This window comes from Aspergillus homomorphus (assembly GCF_003184865.1).
Source record: "Aspergillus homomorphus CBS 101889 unplaced genomic scaffold BO97scaffold_42, whole genome shotgun sequence".
Taxonomy (NCBI): domain Eukaryota; kingdom Fungi; phylum Ascomycota; class Eurotiomycetes; order Eurotiales; family Aspergillaceae; genus Aspergillus; species Aspergillus homomorphus.
In genome coordinates, this window is record NW_020291928.1 from 210,796 (window position 1) to 226,180 (window position 15,385).

The window sequence follows — 15,385 nt, forward strand, 5'->3', positions numbered from 1 at the left end:
CACCTCTGCATATGTTGGTACGTTGATCGCACCACAAGGTGTCGCTATACTCACGATCATTTGCACTGATAGCTAACTATAAACTCAGAGATAGGCTTGAATGTTGATTGGATTCATTAATCAAGTCCCGCTAACACAATCATGGCTGGTTCGGACTCCGCAGTAGAACAGACTGAGAAGTCTCTAGTCCAGACAGCTAGAGCATGGGGAGGTAAGTTTTAATCCAAGCATCCGGGCTATCTTTCGCTTTGTGAAATAGTGAATTACGCCTTTATACATGTTCACAAATCAAATCACTGATTCATTATCAAATAGAGAATGCATTCCCACCCACTCTACTGGCCTCTCTTATCACAGCACAGCACATGCGCCCATTCCAGCCACTGCCCATGCTCTTCCCTCCGATTCTCCTCTTCACTAGCTATGCCAACCTTCAAGGCTTCAAAACCGACACAGCGGGTATCAGCGCCGCCTGGTCTGGGCTCTACCTTCTGCTTGCGGGGCGGCGAAAGCAGCCGTTCATGAAGAAATGGGGCGCTCGGGGCATTGTGCGCGGCGTGACTATGGGTCTCTGCTTGGTCAACATGGTCAGTGGTGGACTTGCCTACACCCTGGGCAAGCGGGAAAACGATGAAGAATAAGAGATATGGCTATGATTTCATAGATTGGACCGATTATGCACGGCATGAACCTTCCAAGGTTCGTGTACGACAGTTTCCGCCAAACGTGGATTAGGCGTCGCTTTGGGCATGGTGTTCTGGTCGTCGTTGGGATAAAAGCAAATCATTTCCGGCAGGCGGACCACTGTATGTGATGTCTATGTGTACAGTATGCATTTACAATTGTTGCGACCGGCTACCTCTGAGCCTTGCGGCAGTGGTTCTGCGCGCGACCCAGTCAGGCTCTGTCGATTAGTTCGAGTATAGTCGTTCAGACATAATCATCTCCTGTATGCTCGACGGGACCAGCCAGTCCAGATCTTGTGGGTTTGTGGTGGCCGCTTCTCGAGCTCGGGTTGAGCTCACCGACGGTGCCCCCGGCTTTCTCCCCTCCACAAGCTGAATTCGCGGGGCCCATTCCCGTTTCGCGCCTATTTCATCTTTCTTACCATCCGCCAAGTCCCGCAGAAATGCCTCCTGCTCGTCCCGACTCCCCCAGTTGCTATCAGGGCGTAGCGTGACCCGTAGGCGATGCCGGGAAAGGAAGGGCTCCAATGGCTGCAGGGTATGTTCTGGGGGATAGTACTTGGGGTCGAAGATGCGAATCAGGGTATCGTAGCCCGTGAGATGGACTTGTTCGAGGGACTTGGGGTAGATCCCAGCCCCTTCTATCTCCGCTGCCTTGTCCATGAAGTACGGCTTTTTAGTGACGGCGACGTCTATTACTGGAAGGCTCGGTTGAGAAGTTTCAGAGCTTGTTGACTGCAGGTGTGAAAGAAGGTCACGAGCGAATAAGTCCATCATGGCTAGACGGTCCTCGAAAGAGGCGGGCTTGGATGGTTTGTCGGCATTCTGGGTTGCCAGTAACAGAAGGAGTCGTGGAGAACGGCTGGGGTCCCCGAGGAGAGCCGAACTGACGATCCGACGGTGGGCAAGCGTGGGTGGGTTGAAAGAGGAGTCAAGCACGTACAAGACGTCGGGGCTTGAAACAGGATCATCATCGTGACCGGGCGAGACAGAGGCCAAGACTTCGAAGTTCCGGTTTGATGTTTGAAACTGTTTCAAGCGGGAAGCATAATGTGCCTGCAGGGACTGGAAGGAGGGTCTTTCCATAGTTGAAGCGGGTAAGCGACGCTTGATCCGATCGCTAGACTATTCTTAGACACCCTGAAGATTCTTTCATGCCGGGAAGCCTGGAAGAATGGGGGAGAAGTAGGGGGGGAGAGAGGGGGAAGAAAGTCAAGAAGATACAGCCAAGGATAGGAACGTCAGAGGCTCAGAGCCGCAACAACCAACGGCAGAATGGCTGACCGCCCAAAGTGGGACGACGGGAAGAATGAAAGAATCCATGGAAGGAAAAGAAGGACAGTCGGACCCTTTCAACCTTTCCAGGCCCTTCAAGGTCTTAAGGTTCCGACGGGTGGCTGCAGAGCAAACTGGAAGTATGTAAACGACACAACCGAGAATCACTCATCAGGACGGGGAGATTGTCCAACCCACCCACACGGCTGAGTGGCGGTAAAGCCGATATTGATCACGCTTCCTCTGCTTATCCTCTGATTTTGATAAGTCTCGATGGATGACGGCGGACGGCCAGTGAGCCGGGCTGAACGGCCATCGTGTTCCGTCTAGATTAATGCGCGGGCTGATCCCAATCACAGGCATCTCAATGTTCAAGCATATCAATCCATCAGCCGTGTTGGACAGTGACATTGGATTGGAGCAAATGTACCTTGCCTATGTGCACCAACGGATTTCACCGATGTATGACTAGACTACTACCGTAGCCTCATCCCGAAGGGCTAGAATTCGGGGCTCCGAATTTTCTTCCTAGCGGTCTTGTGCGAGTGTAGCCGCGAGGGCGATCATCCCCTTAGCCACTCAATGCTCGGTTTCTCGGTTTCTCGGGTCCTGCAAGCACCAGTCTTCAGGCAACCGAGTATCTTAGGTCTTCTCTTCTGAGACGTCCGCGGCAGTCAATATGACCCTGAATGGATGGACGAACACCTGGGGAGTTTTTCGTTTGCGTGACCGCTTCAACCCACGGTCATCAACAATCTACTGATAATGAATCGACAATCGAGGCGCTTATTGCTCATTTACTGTACTCACTCTACGGTAGATGATTGTAATTTGTGGGATCGTGTCTAGACTCTAGACTCTCGGCAATACAACTGGGTCTCCACTTCTTTTATGATCACCCTCGAATTGATCCATCCTGCTGGTCGATTTCCCTCCGGATCAACACTGTCATGCCAACGCTTTTGCAGCCAGCCACACTGTTATCGACATGCGCCCTGTTATTGTTCTGTTTGTGTGTTTGTCTCTCCTGCTGCAGTGTTCGCTTAGGCCTACTGGAAATCTCCGAGCGGGAAGATCAGTCGCTTAGAGAAAGTTCTCTAGTTTCCCAGTAGTAAGAAGCCCGATGGTAAGCAAAGGTGGAAAAGTACCACTAGTCGGGCGACCCAGCGGGCCCGGTTGGCGCCGAGCTTGACCATACGAATTGGCCGCCACCACGAAGCGATGGACGTGGTCTTGCTTGCTGGCTCGGGCTATCTCCACGCTTGGACCAAGGCTGAGGACTCCATAGTCTATCTTTCGTGGTCCATGATATCTCGTCTAGGTGGTTACGGCTCGGTGATAAGTCACCTCTTCCCCCTTTTTCTCCCCCTTTGAGTTGTTCTTCACCGTGCTCCCTGGTCCCCCGCTTTTCTGCAATGCCTCGTCACTCGTACGCAGACTGCGTGGATTCATACGCTGTATAGAGCTTGGCAGAGTGGTGTGTAGACGCTCGGTAAGTAGCTGCTGGAGACTGGATAGGCCAATGTCTGGTGGTACGTTGGTGGCGATCGATGCTGGAGATTGTACAGCAAGCGGAAAATTGGAGCTCATTTCCCGTTCCTGGCGATTAGGGTTGAGCATTGATTAAGCTGATGACCGTGATCCATGGGATGCTCATCCGACGCCGGAGAAACCTTGAGTCCTCTCACCCCCTGATACTTGTTGGGTGTGTAATGTACAAGAATCCTGCACTCTGTTCCTGGCTGTTGCTTGTTTCGATGCTCAAGAGGGGGCGAGAACCCGAAAATCAGGTACAGTGCACCACATACAATACACGGCGAGTTTTAGGGAGTACGTAGTACAGATTGGGTAGTCCTTCCTCCGTCCATCCGTCCAGCCAGCCGTACAGCCCGTGGGACACACACACACACACAAACACACATCCGAGACTAAGAAGTAGAAAAAAACACCACACCTCCCCGTGCGGTCCATTGGTTGGGGAAACTGACCCACAAGGAGATTAAGCAGGGGGCTTTGCAGTTACTGGCCAATTACACGAGTGAATTCACGGGATGAAACGGGGCATCATCTCTGCAACCTCCAATCCACGGATGGTGCCTGCGCCAGGGCCCACTGTATGGAGTAGCAGGAAATTAAATCATATCAACAATTGTTACAACGGCCCGGCTTTCTACCTTTTCTGCCTGGATGAGACAGACTAAGCTCACTAATCCTCTCTAGCGCACGAGGTAAATACCCCCCGACCTTCAAATCAGATCGCCTGATGCAACCATACGTTACAGCCTGCAGCGCAGCTTCTCACCGACTTTGGCTTGCATCAAACCCTCACTTCGTATGGTACCTGGTAATTGAATCGTAATATCCACCGCAACATCGGGTGTTGATCAAATGAAAAAGATATTAGTTTCCCTCCGAGTGTGTCTGTCTCCTTTCCTTTCTTCTCTTCCCCCCCCCTCTCTTCTAGTCTTCTTAGTCCTTCTTTCTTCTCCATCCTCTTCCTTTTAACGACTCTCTTTTCCGTCTCGGATTGATTCCGTCAGACTGCTACATTCTCTCAACTGTTCTCTGTGCTAGAGACGTTGCCTTCGTTCTTTCGAACCCAGTCATTCATTATCACACGTTGCGAATAGATTTCGCAGCTCACATTCGTTGAAAAACACCCCGCCGCAGTCTCTATACACACATCTCCAACCCCAAACCCCACTACTACAGATTACCATCATGCAGCTTACTACCAAGGTCTCTGTTGCCCTTCTGGGTGCTCTCGCAGCGGTTGGCGAGGCTAACATCCACCACAACCTGCACTTCCACGGACGCGATATCTCCAGCTCGGTTGCAGTCCCCCCGGCTGGTCCCACTACTATCCAGCCCCAGCCCGTTGTCGTTGGCACCAGCTCTTCCACTCAGGCTGTTGCTGCGACTACCAGCCTGGCTGTTGCTCCTGAGAACACTGCCACCGTCGCTCCCGTTGCTCCCGCTGCGTCCTCTTCCGAGGCCGTTGTTCCTGCTGGTCCCTCGTCCGTGACCGTCCCGTCTGTTGCGCCTGTTAGTGCTTCTTCCGTGGCTGTGGTGGTGCCTTCGGCTCCTTCCTCTGCCCCGGCTGTGCCTGCTGGCCCCTCCTCCGTGCCCGTGGTGCCTGTCGGCCAGTCCTCCGTTGTGCCCGGCGGTCACTCATCGGCCCCCGTGCCTCCTTTCCCTTACTCTTCGACCGCCTCGGTCATCACCGCCGCCCCCGTCCCTCTCGGCACTGGCGTGACCAGATCCTCTGGCTCAGCCAGCACCGCTGCTGGTTCGGGCTCTGGATCTGGCGCTGGCTCCGGCGCTGCTTCCGGCGCTGCTTCCAGCGCTGAATCCGTCTCCACCCAGTATGAGACTCAGACTTCCACCAAGGACGTCACTTTGACCTACACCCTGGGCTCCGGTGCCTCCAAGACCATTGTGACCACTACCGTCCACCGCACCGTGACTGACGTCCAGACCGTCTATGTGGTATGTTTATTGGATGGTCATTCGCATGGGATTGCCACTAATAGATTGGTATAGACCCCCGTAAGCCACAGCTCTAGCACTGCCGCCGCTGGCGCTCAAGATACCACCCTCACCTCGACCTCGACCGCGTATGCCACCTACACCCTTCTGGCTGTTCCTTCCTCCACTGGTGCCGCTGGCTCTGCCGCCACCTCGAGCGGTAGCTCTTCCGGCTCCTCAGGCTCTTCCGGCTCCTCGGGCTCTTCGAGTTCCTCGGGTGAGACCTGCGCTCCCGTCACCGTTACTGTGCACGACACTGTCACTGTGGTAAGTTTGGTCGCATGAGAGCAGATGATTGCGGTGCTAATTAGAACAGACTGTTGCCCCTACCACTGCCGCTGCTATCACCGCCACCCCCGACACCAACGTTGAGGTTGCCGAGCCTACCACCAGCGCTGAGGAGACTGCTGCCGCCTCCACCTCCGAGGCTTCTGCTATCAGCACTGCCACTGTTGTCCCCACCCCTCGTCCTCCCTTTGGCCACAACAACGGCACCTTCCCTTACCCTAGCGGTGCTGCCCGGCCCACTGGTTTCCAGACCAGCAGCAGGGCTGCCTTCCCCTCCAACTTTCGCCGCGTCTACTAAGGCCTTCAGTGCGGCTCCTTCGTCTGTACTGAGAATTGACCCCGTGGCGTAAAGCTTGCGCTGGCCTTGTACCTATGAGAGGATTTTGATGTTTATGTTTCTGGTACAAACTTGACAATTTTTTTTCTATCTTCAAGCCATCTAGTCTATTTCTTCCATTCTCGTCTTATCCGGCTAGGCAAGGGAGACCTACGCAATGGCCGGTGGTTGTTCAATTCTCTACGGAGGCCGTGCAGGTCCCACCCATTACCCAACGAAGCTGTTTCTTCATTTAGTTTCTCTGTGAGAACCTCTCATGGGACGTGGATCTTTGTACGACGGGCGGCCAAAGCGGGGTTTTCTTAGCTGGAGGACGAGTGTCGGGCATTTGTCGCTTCGGTGACAATTGTATCTATGTGAAGAATAGATCTAAGTGGGGATTTATGACCATCCGATTGATGATCTTCGATTACGAGAGCGGATGTTTTATTTGATTAGACAGCGAATTGATTTGTTTCGATGTTCAGAAGTGTCCAAGGTTAAGGCTCTGTGTAGTGGGTTGCATGTGGAGTAATGATGGTGACTGTCGGCTGGCCAGCCCGAGTATAATTTGTAGAGTACAACTAGGTATGTACAGGGAACTAAGATCTAGATGGGTACAGTATACACAGATGAAGCTAGACTAAACCTTCGCCAACAGTCCAGGATCCGCCACGAGTCGATGGCGCATAACCTGCCACTCCAACCAAGTGACCCCCTGAACCAAACAATCCGCCAGATCGTCCAGCTTGCCGATATCCGGCGCCGCAGCGCCACCGTCGGGGGGTGTCGTTCGTTGTCGTGCACCCTGCTTGCCTTCCCACTTGGCGAGATACGCCTCAACCCAGCTGTGTAACTCGGCCTCGTCCGCCACCGCCAACCGCCCCTGACGGCCGCGATGCAGAAGAGAAGTTGCGTTACGCAGCCAGTTCCCCACGCGGTCCATCTTCATGTTCTTGACTTCTCTGGTGCTCTTCCTTTTCTTTTTGGGTGGTGATTCTGCGGGTGGTTCTTCATCTTGCGTTTCTTCTGGGATTTTAACTGCAGCCTTCTTCCTTCGTCCTCGTCCCCTTCTCCCCGGTGCTTGAGTTGCTTGGACCGTATCCTCAGCCTGATCCTCACCCCCTTTAATCTCACAATCCCACCCCAGCAACCCATCCCCCATCCCATCCCCCATCCCATCCCCATACCCACCAGCTAAACAAAACCGACTAACCCGAGCAGGCTCCACCCCCCAAACCCTCGGCACCACCACCGCCGCCGCCGAGCCCCCGCGCTCCCGCTCCCGGCGCAAAGCATACAACACCGCATATAACATCCCCTCAAACACGCCCACGCGAATCGTCCACTCCTGCACGGCCGCGGCTCCACCAGACCGGAACCGCTGACGCTCGATCAGCACGTGCGTGGGGCGGTACAGCGTGAGCAGGGTGATCAGGAGCGTGTAGGCGTGGCGGGCGTAGCGGGCGGGTGAGAAGGGGTCCTCCTCTTGATTTTCGGGTTTCGGGCTGGGATGGGTATCTGATCCTGGGGAGAGAGGGGGTGGGGATGTCCATGAGGTTTGGTTGTCTAGTTCCGGGATGGAGAGGCGGCGCCAGGCGTTGAGGGTTATTTGTGGTTTTGGGGGGGGATTTCCTGGGATAGATGGGGCAGGAGAAGGAGGAGAGACAAGCAGATGCGCAAATGCAAGGTTACGAATTCCCATGTCGATGCTGAGGATACTCATCCTCCGGGGTTGCGCTGCAACCCCCTGCGGGGGAGGGGAGAGCAAAGCGCTGTATTCGCATTGCGCGAGCTCCGTCTCCAACCTGTCGACGATTACGGGCTTGGTGCCGGAGGATTTGATGCCCGTGCTCTGGGCGATGCGCTGCAGTTGCGCGGCTTTCAGGGTGCGCAGGATCGTCGAGGCGCATTGGCGGAGGGGGGCGGTGGTGCGCATTTGGATGGAAGTTGTAATGAGGTTGTAGAAGGTGGAGATGCGCGCTTGATGTCCATCCTAGGAGATATAATCAACGGTCATTGGGGTCTTGTAGGTTTCATGGTGGTTTGTTTGGAAGTATTAGTTGCCTGTCTGCCGGCGGAGACTGTTTTCCATAGTAGGAATGGAGACTGAAAATGATAGGATCCATGCAATCTGGGGTCGCTTACATAAGATTTCGGAGATCATGACCCTCCGCGGGGATCTACAGATAGACAGTAATCAGCAGGCATATATTGAAGATACCTCTCTCGTAAATCACATCCCTCACATCTGCATCCGTGTCAATGCTCATCCCTTGCAATTCAGTTCTCAACAGACACATCTCGACCAGCTGAACCCAAGCTACTCATTTATGTGCGAGAGATCAGCCAGCGTCAGCGATACCTACCAACTAGAAAGCATACTTAGTAAACCAGGTCATAGAACCCCTCTCGAGCCTCCCAAAGCATCTCCTCAGCTCTCTCTTTCTTCCTGCTACAGGAACCTGAATTAAGCATCAGCTCCCGAACGCAGAACAAGCAACAACCAACCCACCCACCCAACAATGGTTACCCCACCAAGCAAAGTTAAGTATGGATCATCGATTGAATAGCCAGAGAATGTCACGCCTATAACCTCCCTAATACCAATCCCATCTCATCCAGATTCATTCCAGAAACAAACATCTTGATGTAACCAAACAACCCCACAGACAAACCTTACTACGAATGACCAGCAAAAGACCATCGAGACATGACCACAAAGGTTACATTCTAGGTATTATCCAATAGCGCAGATGACATGACCTGCATTAGTATTCTTATAGAGCAGAGCCGCCCAACCTCCGGCGCTGTCTCCCTCACCCACCGAGAAAGATACCTCAACCTCACTCTCACTACTCTGCAAAAAACCAACCCACCCCGATACAATCCCTCAATCGATCTATAAGTCACAATGGACCCAATGCAAGCATGAGTAGGCAGCGGGATCGAGATCAACGGACAAAGTGAGTGCGTGCGTGCGTACATACACAGACAACCACACAATCCAATCCAATCGAAGACCACACCTCCACCCCATTCATTCCCACACTAACAACCACAATCTAGACGGCCGAGCAGACAAAACAGGCGAGATCATTCATTGAAATCCGAGGCGCGAACGGCGCGCCCCCGTATATGGTATGGTATGGTTCCTGACGGGACCCTCCTGTACACGCTCGAAGAAATGGATATCGCTGACTGCTCGCGTAAATGTAAAAAAAAAAAAAAAGGTGCGCGGGGATAGCGGCCATGAGCAATTGATTTATCCGGCGCCAGAGGCTACGATTTTGCCTGGGCAGTAATACACTGAGATATACTATGTGTTTGTTTGGTTGGGAATGTTCCTCTATTGCAATGGGGAAGAAACTATTATAGTTTACTCCCGTCATTAGAAAAGGAACTTGGTGAAGAATTAATCGTATACACTACTCCTGAAACCAAGTAGGAGTTCTCATCGTGCAAGCTCTATACTCAGATTCACGGAAAAGACAGGAATAACAGGAACAGAATCTAAGCGTTAAGCTCGAATATTAAATAAGGCTTTTAACGAATACGCCAATCTGTGAAAGGCCAAGCTAGGAATCAATCACATCTAATATCTCCCTCTGGAGAGTATGGCCCTGAAAACTGGAACCAAAAACACCCTACCCTACCCTGCCCTGCCTCTTTCCCACCGTAATCGCCAAGCAAGAAAAAGAAAGAAACAAGGATTATATAGTATGCGCTTCTCTCCTCCCCATTGTCAAACGCCTAAAAACCGGGTAATGAACATCCCGATGCAAGAAAATATTCAAGAAGACAAACAAAATACACGCTGAAGAACTGCATGAAACGTTTGAACTCCGCCCATGTGCCACAAAAACCAAAATACAAGGAGAAAAGACCCGTTCTGCAAGCCGGGAACCAGGGGGAAAGAAAGCATATAATCAAAGAGTCGCGGAGCGTGCCACGTCATAAACGTCGCTCGACGGAATGGTCGCCACGTCAGTCGGTGACACGCTCTCGCGCACGTAGAGAATCGGCGCCCACACTCGCCAGTGTAGCACACCCATATGCGCCAGTCGCATGGAGATGCGCTCGACGTCATAGTGCTGCTGCTGGTGCGCCATCACGGCCGCCGTGCTGGTGGTGGTGGTGGTGGTGGCCGCGGGGAAATTGCGTTGCGACTCGCAGATCGCCAGCGGGGACATGTTCAGGTACTTCTTCGCCGCTGCGGACGTGGCGGCCAGCAACTTCTCGCGCAGCGAGCCCTGGAAGTACTGGAACAGGTTGGACTCGTTCGACAGGTGGAAGATCAGGGCGTCCTCGATGGACGCGATCACCTCGTCCGAGACCGTTCCGTCGCTGCAGCACGCCGCACAGGCGAACCGCGCGATCTCCAGCGCGATGCAGCGCACGTTCTGCACCCACGCCACTGAGCCCCGCGCGCACTCCTCGTTCTCCTCCATCAGCGATCCGATGCGCGAGCGGAAGGTGGCGTACGTCTGGGCCGGGGCGGACAGGTATCGCTTCTGCGTGTGAATGTAGGATTCGAAGATAAACCAGCAGATGTCCAGGTTGATCAGATTCTGGAGGCAGGTCCGCAGTTGCCACAGCCGGTCCGAGTCAAACACGAAGGTCTCCGGAAACGCTTCGGGGTTGTGAAACTGGAGTAAAAGGTCGGATACCCCTCGAAACAGCACCGAGATCGGCCAGAACCCGTCCGTGTGGGCGGATTTGTCCATCTGGCGCAATTCCCGATCCCGGATCCCCAGATACCACAGTCGCGACGATTCAACCCGGAAGTTATCCCTCTCAATCTTCCCTCGAAAGTACTCCTGCAAGAATGGCACAGTATCCTCGATCAGAAGCACCCGAAAGGCGCGAATCTGGTGGTTTGCAACGTCCTAAGGCCAAGCAAATCAGCTTCTCTCTTGTTCCAAATCCGACCCCGCAGCGCGCAAGAGCGGCAGTCAAAACCAATTCCTTACCAGTTTCATGGCCTCAAGGATAGAAAACAGCGTTTGAAGGCCGCTGACGATCTCCGTCGGGTTCTGCGACTGCGATCCTGACCTGATCTGTTCCACCATACGGTCCGCCCATTCATCCCGCATCGGAGCGCAATGTGTTTTGAGTAGCGCAGCCAACCAAGTGGCGACGCGGACCATATCCAGCACCCCCTTCTGGATTTGCTGCATGAGTAGAGACACCTCAAGATTCTGCATCACCCCTGGATGATCGCGTTCGGGCACCAGCGTCTTCAAAACATCCTGCAAGGTTTCGAACATGGCTGGAAGTCGCGGCTCGAAGGTCTGTCGCGGGTCGCCCAGAGCATTTTCAGTCATACTGATAGCTTCCGGAGACGAGTAGAAGGCGTAGATTGAGATCTCCACGGCCATGGCCTCCCAGTAATCCGCCGCCTCTTTCCGTTTTCGCCTGCCCTTCTCGCCGTCTAAGTCGGGCTTGAAATGCAGATCTCGGTCGAAGTTCGCATCCATCCGGAGATTGATATTGCTCATGATACACGGTAGATCCAGCTCGCTCAGCGTGCCCTTCGTTACCGGGGGATAGCGTTTTGCAGCAAGTAGGAGTCTGTGCTCCTCGGGTCGGAGCCCAAAGGCCATTGGAATATCCAGGGTCTTTGACGATGACGATGATGGTCGGCTGGCCGCCAACAGCATGGCAGACGGAGACTGGGAGGCATCTTGGTAGGGTGGACTGCCCGGTTGATGTTGTTGGCGCGTTTCTGCGGAATCCGGGCAGCCGTTCGTATCGCGATGGTCGAGCGAATCATTCTTAGGGGACTCTTTCGTATGGCCGCTTCCTCCATAAGCTTCTAAAGGACAGTCGGTACTCTCCTCCTGCTTGCCCGGCGCATCCCGGCGGGCCTCCTTCGTTTTTTGAAGGTCCATCTCCATCCGATCGCACTGGTGCCCAAGCAGATAAAAGGCGATGTGGTAAGGTTGAGAAAGAAAGGGCGATGGCTGGGGTTGGGGTTCAGGGTGTCAGGACAGTAGACTGGCCAAGCGAGACTTTTGATTTGGATGATATGTGGCTGCACCTAGATCGTGGGGATAACGGGCATTTCCTTGGTGATAGACGCAAGGCACCGCAACCCTAAACTAGACGACGACGGGGTCGAAAGAGGAGGAGGGGATGGGAGGGGGAGAAAGACTGATTGCGATCCCTTTCCAGCAATCCTTCAGTCAGTCCTTGCCTGAGGTCGACAGGGTTTCAAATTCAAGGCGAGGGAGGGGAAAATAGTGCGCACCTGATCTTAGTTTAACGACGTCGATCGCTAGTGTCGATCTTCAATCGGGAAGTTTGTTGTTGTTGGGGAGTTGGTTGGCAGAGTGTATGGTCTGGATAGACGAAGTCCACCAGTTCGGGGTTGTATAGCGGATATCCTTCTCCCTCACTCTCTGTTCCTGCTTGTTTCTCCTTTCGTTTATATAGTGTATGTAGAGATCCTGTCTTCTTGGTGGTAGCAGGCGACGTTGAATCTTCTGTTCTTCGTAGAAAAGACACAGCTGTTAACCCCAGCACAAGATGAAACCGTATCCGTCAAAGTGAGACGACGGAGAACAATGTCGGTCCAATAGCTACGCGACAACGATGAAGGGAATGCCGAAGGAGAAGAGCAAACAGACTGCCCTTCAATGCGGACGGACAGGAGGCGACAAGCGACGACAACACTATCAACCGGGCGAATCGGCAAGATCAGAAGAACAAAGAGGCCGGGATATCCAGTGTTTCTGATAACGCCCAATAGTAAGAGCAAAGCATGCGGTTGAAGACTCCAAAGAGTAACCCTGCACTACACAGGGGGAGGGAAGATCAGTGTCAAATGAGAAGGACAAAAAAGAAAGACAATAAGGACACCAGCCAAGGGAACTACACCGATCCCACCGAGAAAGCCAGAAAAGAAAGGGCAGTGATTAGTGCAAGAGAAGGTTGGTCATGCACTACCGCATTGTATGAGACTAACAGCATGAATTGACTGGTCAGAGAGGGTGGAAAAAAAGAGAGTAGGAAGAGAGGCAAGAGTGCCTTTTGCAGGGGCACTGAAAAAGTGAGGCTGATCTAATCTAGACGCTTGCAGCAACTACGAACTTTCCGGTTTCTGTCTGGCACCTGGGAACGGGCACAGTCACATAGTGGATGACGTGGGATGCTTAGGAAGAGAAGATAGTGAGAAGAGAAGCAGAGAGAGACGACTAAGAAGAAGACAGTTTGGTAATGAGGGTTGCCCTTCTGGCTTCTTCAGGCCGGCCTCAATCGTCAATACTAGGGGTATGTGTGGGTAAAGGAAGGATCATTCCTCTGGAACAACCGCGCCAGGGCGAGCAGTGAGAGGCGTAAAGGCGCAGAGGCGCAGAGGCGCAAAGGTACAAAGGTGCAAAGGTGAAAGGGAAAGTCAATTCCCACCGCGGCAATAATCCCTGACTCCACCCCAGCAGCAGCATTCCTCACAACCAGGGCACGGTATCGTGTGCGATCTCAGACCTCGGGCGTGTGCCGGTTTCAATGCTGCTACCCGGCAGTGTGGGAAAGTCAAGTCCCTGAGTAAAACAATCTCAAATGTGATAGGGAGGAAGTTCACTCCCCATTTCTCCCATGCATAGACCGCCACCCGTTGATTTCGCCTGGTTGCATTGAGCAATAAAGTCGGGGATGGAAAAACAAATCCAACGAAAGAAAGCCTTGCCAATGAATGTTGTGGTGGGAGAAGGGGGAGGGGGAAAGAAAAAGAAAAGGGATAGTTAGTTATCGATGATTGCTAACCATCTACAAAGTACCGTACAGTAGGTACTGTACAGTAGACAGTAGATACACTATAGGAGGGGGATTCGGTGTATTCCCGCTCAATCGTTCTGTGCCAATTGAATGCAGCCTGCCGTTGACTGTGCTCGGATGGATTTAGAGCTCGGATCCATCTAAATCCGAGTCCTTGTGCTGTCTGGTTGTGTTGTGTTGTGTTTCTTCTTTGTTTGTTACGATCATTATTTATTATTATGCGTTGAACACAGTAGGGGAACGAAGACAAGATCCCAAGCAGGGGATGGGCGGACATTCCATACGGAACTGTTAACTACCACCACCTGGTGGTCAGTTGTTAGTCTTTAGACTCACTCTTCCGCATGTATGTTGAATGTTTTGATCCATCCAACTTCTGCAGTTACTGACCTTCTTACCTTATTAGATAATCTATCTGAGATGCGATCTGAACGAACCATTGCCCTGGGATGTATGGGGCCCTTCACAATAATGCTGGTGGTTTGTCTTTTCTTTTCGTCCCCGCCTCCGCCCTCCCTTCTCTCTTTGCAGGGCCTGAAGGATAGGCACCATGCAGCATGGGATGTCGATGGATCACGGAGCATTGGTATTCATTATCATCATGCAATCAGCTTGCTTGCTTGGCCTCGTGTACACTAACGAGTCAGTAGTCAGTTCGTAGTAAGTCATCCGAGGAGTCTTCGGCAACTCTGCATCTCTACTCTGTCTTGTAAAACCAGATGATCCTGGCCCATTGGTTCCAACTTCTATAGTCGGGCGTCGGACTGATCATTATACTATCCGCGTCCAGCTATCGTATGGCGGATTTATTGCCCATGGAGGGTCCGCTTTTGCCCACCGACACTTTCGGGACTGCAGTCAAGTCTGGCTCGGTGACCGCCGGCGGAACTATTATCGCGCTACTGAAGCCCCTTTTCAGTCACAGGCGTCGGCCACCTTGTTTGATTTCCTTCCGTTCGCTTCTTCCATTGGGGTGGGACATGGGGATGGCCCCGATCCACCCGCCCTAGCAGATTGATATGTAGATGTTGACGTTCGACGGTAGCCAGACAGTTCCGGTCGGGGTGGATCACACGCGTGGTAGCATCGGTAGGTCAACCCGAGTCAGCAATGCTAGTCCTCCCCGTCTTACAGTATGTTCCTCAGCATGAAGGTGTGATGTTCAAGGTTCCGGTCGTGTGGCCTCTGCTAGTGGGATTCATTATTGAGACTGCGACTGCTGAGAAGTGGGATTGATCAGTGATCGGCGGCAATTGGCAGCCCGCGTCGCTTTTCCCCAAGTCGACGATAATGGTAGCCGATGCGAACGAATGATAGAGTAAACCCAGCGAAAAACGTCATCCCGAATAATGTGGCTGGAACATTCGACCCTCCGCGCGCCGCGAATAAAGGGGCGAGAAAAGTTTTTGATTGATGCTGGTGCTTAGCGCCTCACTTTTCGCTGAGCACTGATCACAACGATTTAGATACTCCACGCGTGGCCGCCTCATTATCCCAGGTCAGGACGGCGAAG

At 53.0% G+C, this 15,385-nt stretch overlaps 5 protein-coding genes across 5 annotated transcripts; 2 read left to right on the forward strand and 3 right to left on the reverse strand.

Moving 5' to 3' along the window:
• On the forward strand, positions 1-955 carry BO97DRAFT_408061 (uncharacterized protein). The gene is made up of 3 exons (XM_025695768.1): positions 1-17; positions 89-211; positions 316-955. Exons 2-3 carry the CDS (start codon positions 142-144, stop codon positions 639-641), a joined length of 396 nt encoding a protein of 131 aa, XP_025548160.1. The 5' UTR covers positions 1-17; positions 89-141; the 3' UTR covers positions 642-955.
• On the reverse strand, positions 777-1,952 carry BO97DRAFT_191880 (cytidylyltransferase family protein). The gene has a single exon (XM_025690470.1). It carries the CDS (start codon positions 1,770-1,772, stop codon positions 912-914), a length of 861 nt encoding a protein of 286 aa, XP_025548161.1. The 5' UTR covers positions 1,773-1,952; the 3' UTR covers positions 777-911.
• A 2,458-nt stretch (positions 1,953-4,410) lies between these two features.
• BO97DRAFT_408064 (uncharacterized protein) lies at positions 4,411-6,559 on the forward strand. Its single transcript, XM_025695769.1, has 3 exons — positions 4,411-5,450; positions 5,505-5,756; positions 5,806-6,559. The coding sequence occupies exons 1-3, from the start codon at positions 4,683-4,685 to the stop codon at positions 6,073-6,075; spliced, it is 1,290 nt and encodes a 429-aa protein (XP_025548162.1). The 5' UTR covers positions 4,411-4,682; the 3' UTR covers positions 6,076-6,559.
• A 177-nt stretch (positions 6,560-6,736) lies between these two features.
• Positions 6,737-8,032, reverse strand: BO97DRAFT_472760 (uncharacterized protein; the record flags this gene model as incomplete). Its single annotated transcript, XM_025700169.1, has 2 exons — positions 6,737-7,092; positions 7,288-8,032. The coding sequence occupies 2 exons, from the start codon at positions 8,030-8,032 to the stop codon at positions 6,737-6,739; spliced, it is 1,101 nt and encodes a 366-aa protein (XP_025548163.1).
• A 1,936-nt stretch (positions 8,033-9,968) lies between these two features.
• On the reverse strand, positions 9,969-12,474 carry BO97DRAFT_192020 (TCP11 family protein). The gene is made up of 3 exons (XM_025690471.1): positions 12,347-12,474; positions 11,067-12,249; positions 9,969-10,982 (listed from the first exon to the last, which is right to left on the reverse strand). Exons 2-3 carry the CDS (start codon positions 11,991-11,993, stop codon positions 10,023-10,025), a joined length of 1,887 nt encoding a protein of 628 aa, XP_025548164.1. The 5' UTR covers positions 11,994-12,249; positions 12,347-12,474; the 3' UTR covers positions 9,969-10,022.
• Positions 12,475-15,385: the final 2,911 nt, after the last annotated feature.

Excerpts from the sequence above, each read along its gene's own strand:
- BO97DRAFT_408061 (XM_025695768.1), top strand. The coding sequence starts at position 142 with ATGGCTGGTTCGGACTCCGCAGTAGAACAGACTGAGAAGTCTCTAGTC. Across the intron at positions 212-315 it reads GACAGCTAGAGCATGGGGAG|AGAATGCATTCCCACCCACT; the intron begins GTAAGTTTTAAT and ends ATTATCAAATAG.
- BO97DRAFT_191880 (XM_025690470.1), bottom strand. The coding sequence starts at position 1,772 with ATGGAAAGACCCTCCTTCCAGTCCCTGCAGGCACATTATGCTTCCCGC.
- BO97DRAFT_408064 (XM_025695769.1), top strand. The coding sequence starts at position 4,683 with ATGCAGCTTACTACCAAGGTCTCTGTTGCCCTTCTGGGTGCTCTCGCA. Across the intron at positions 5,451-5,504 it reads ACGTCCAGACCGTCTATGTG|ACCCCCGTAAGCCACAGCTC; the intron begins GTATGTTTATTG and ends AGATTGGTATAG. Across the intron at positions 5,757-5,805 it reads TGCACGACACTGTCACTGTG|ACTGTTGCCCCTACCACTGC; the intron begins GTAAGTTTGGTC and ends TAATTAGAACAG.
- BO97DRAFT_192020 (XM_025690471.1), bottom strand. The coding sequence starts at position 11,993 with ATGGAGATGGACCTTCAAAAAACGAAGGAGGCCCGCCGGGATGCGCCG. Across the intron at positions 10,983-11,066 it reads TCCTTGAGGCCATGAAACTG|GACGTTGCAAACCACCAGAT; the intron begins GTAAGGAATTGG and ends GCTTGGCCTTAG.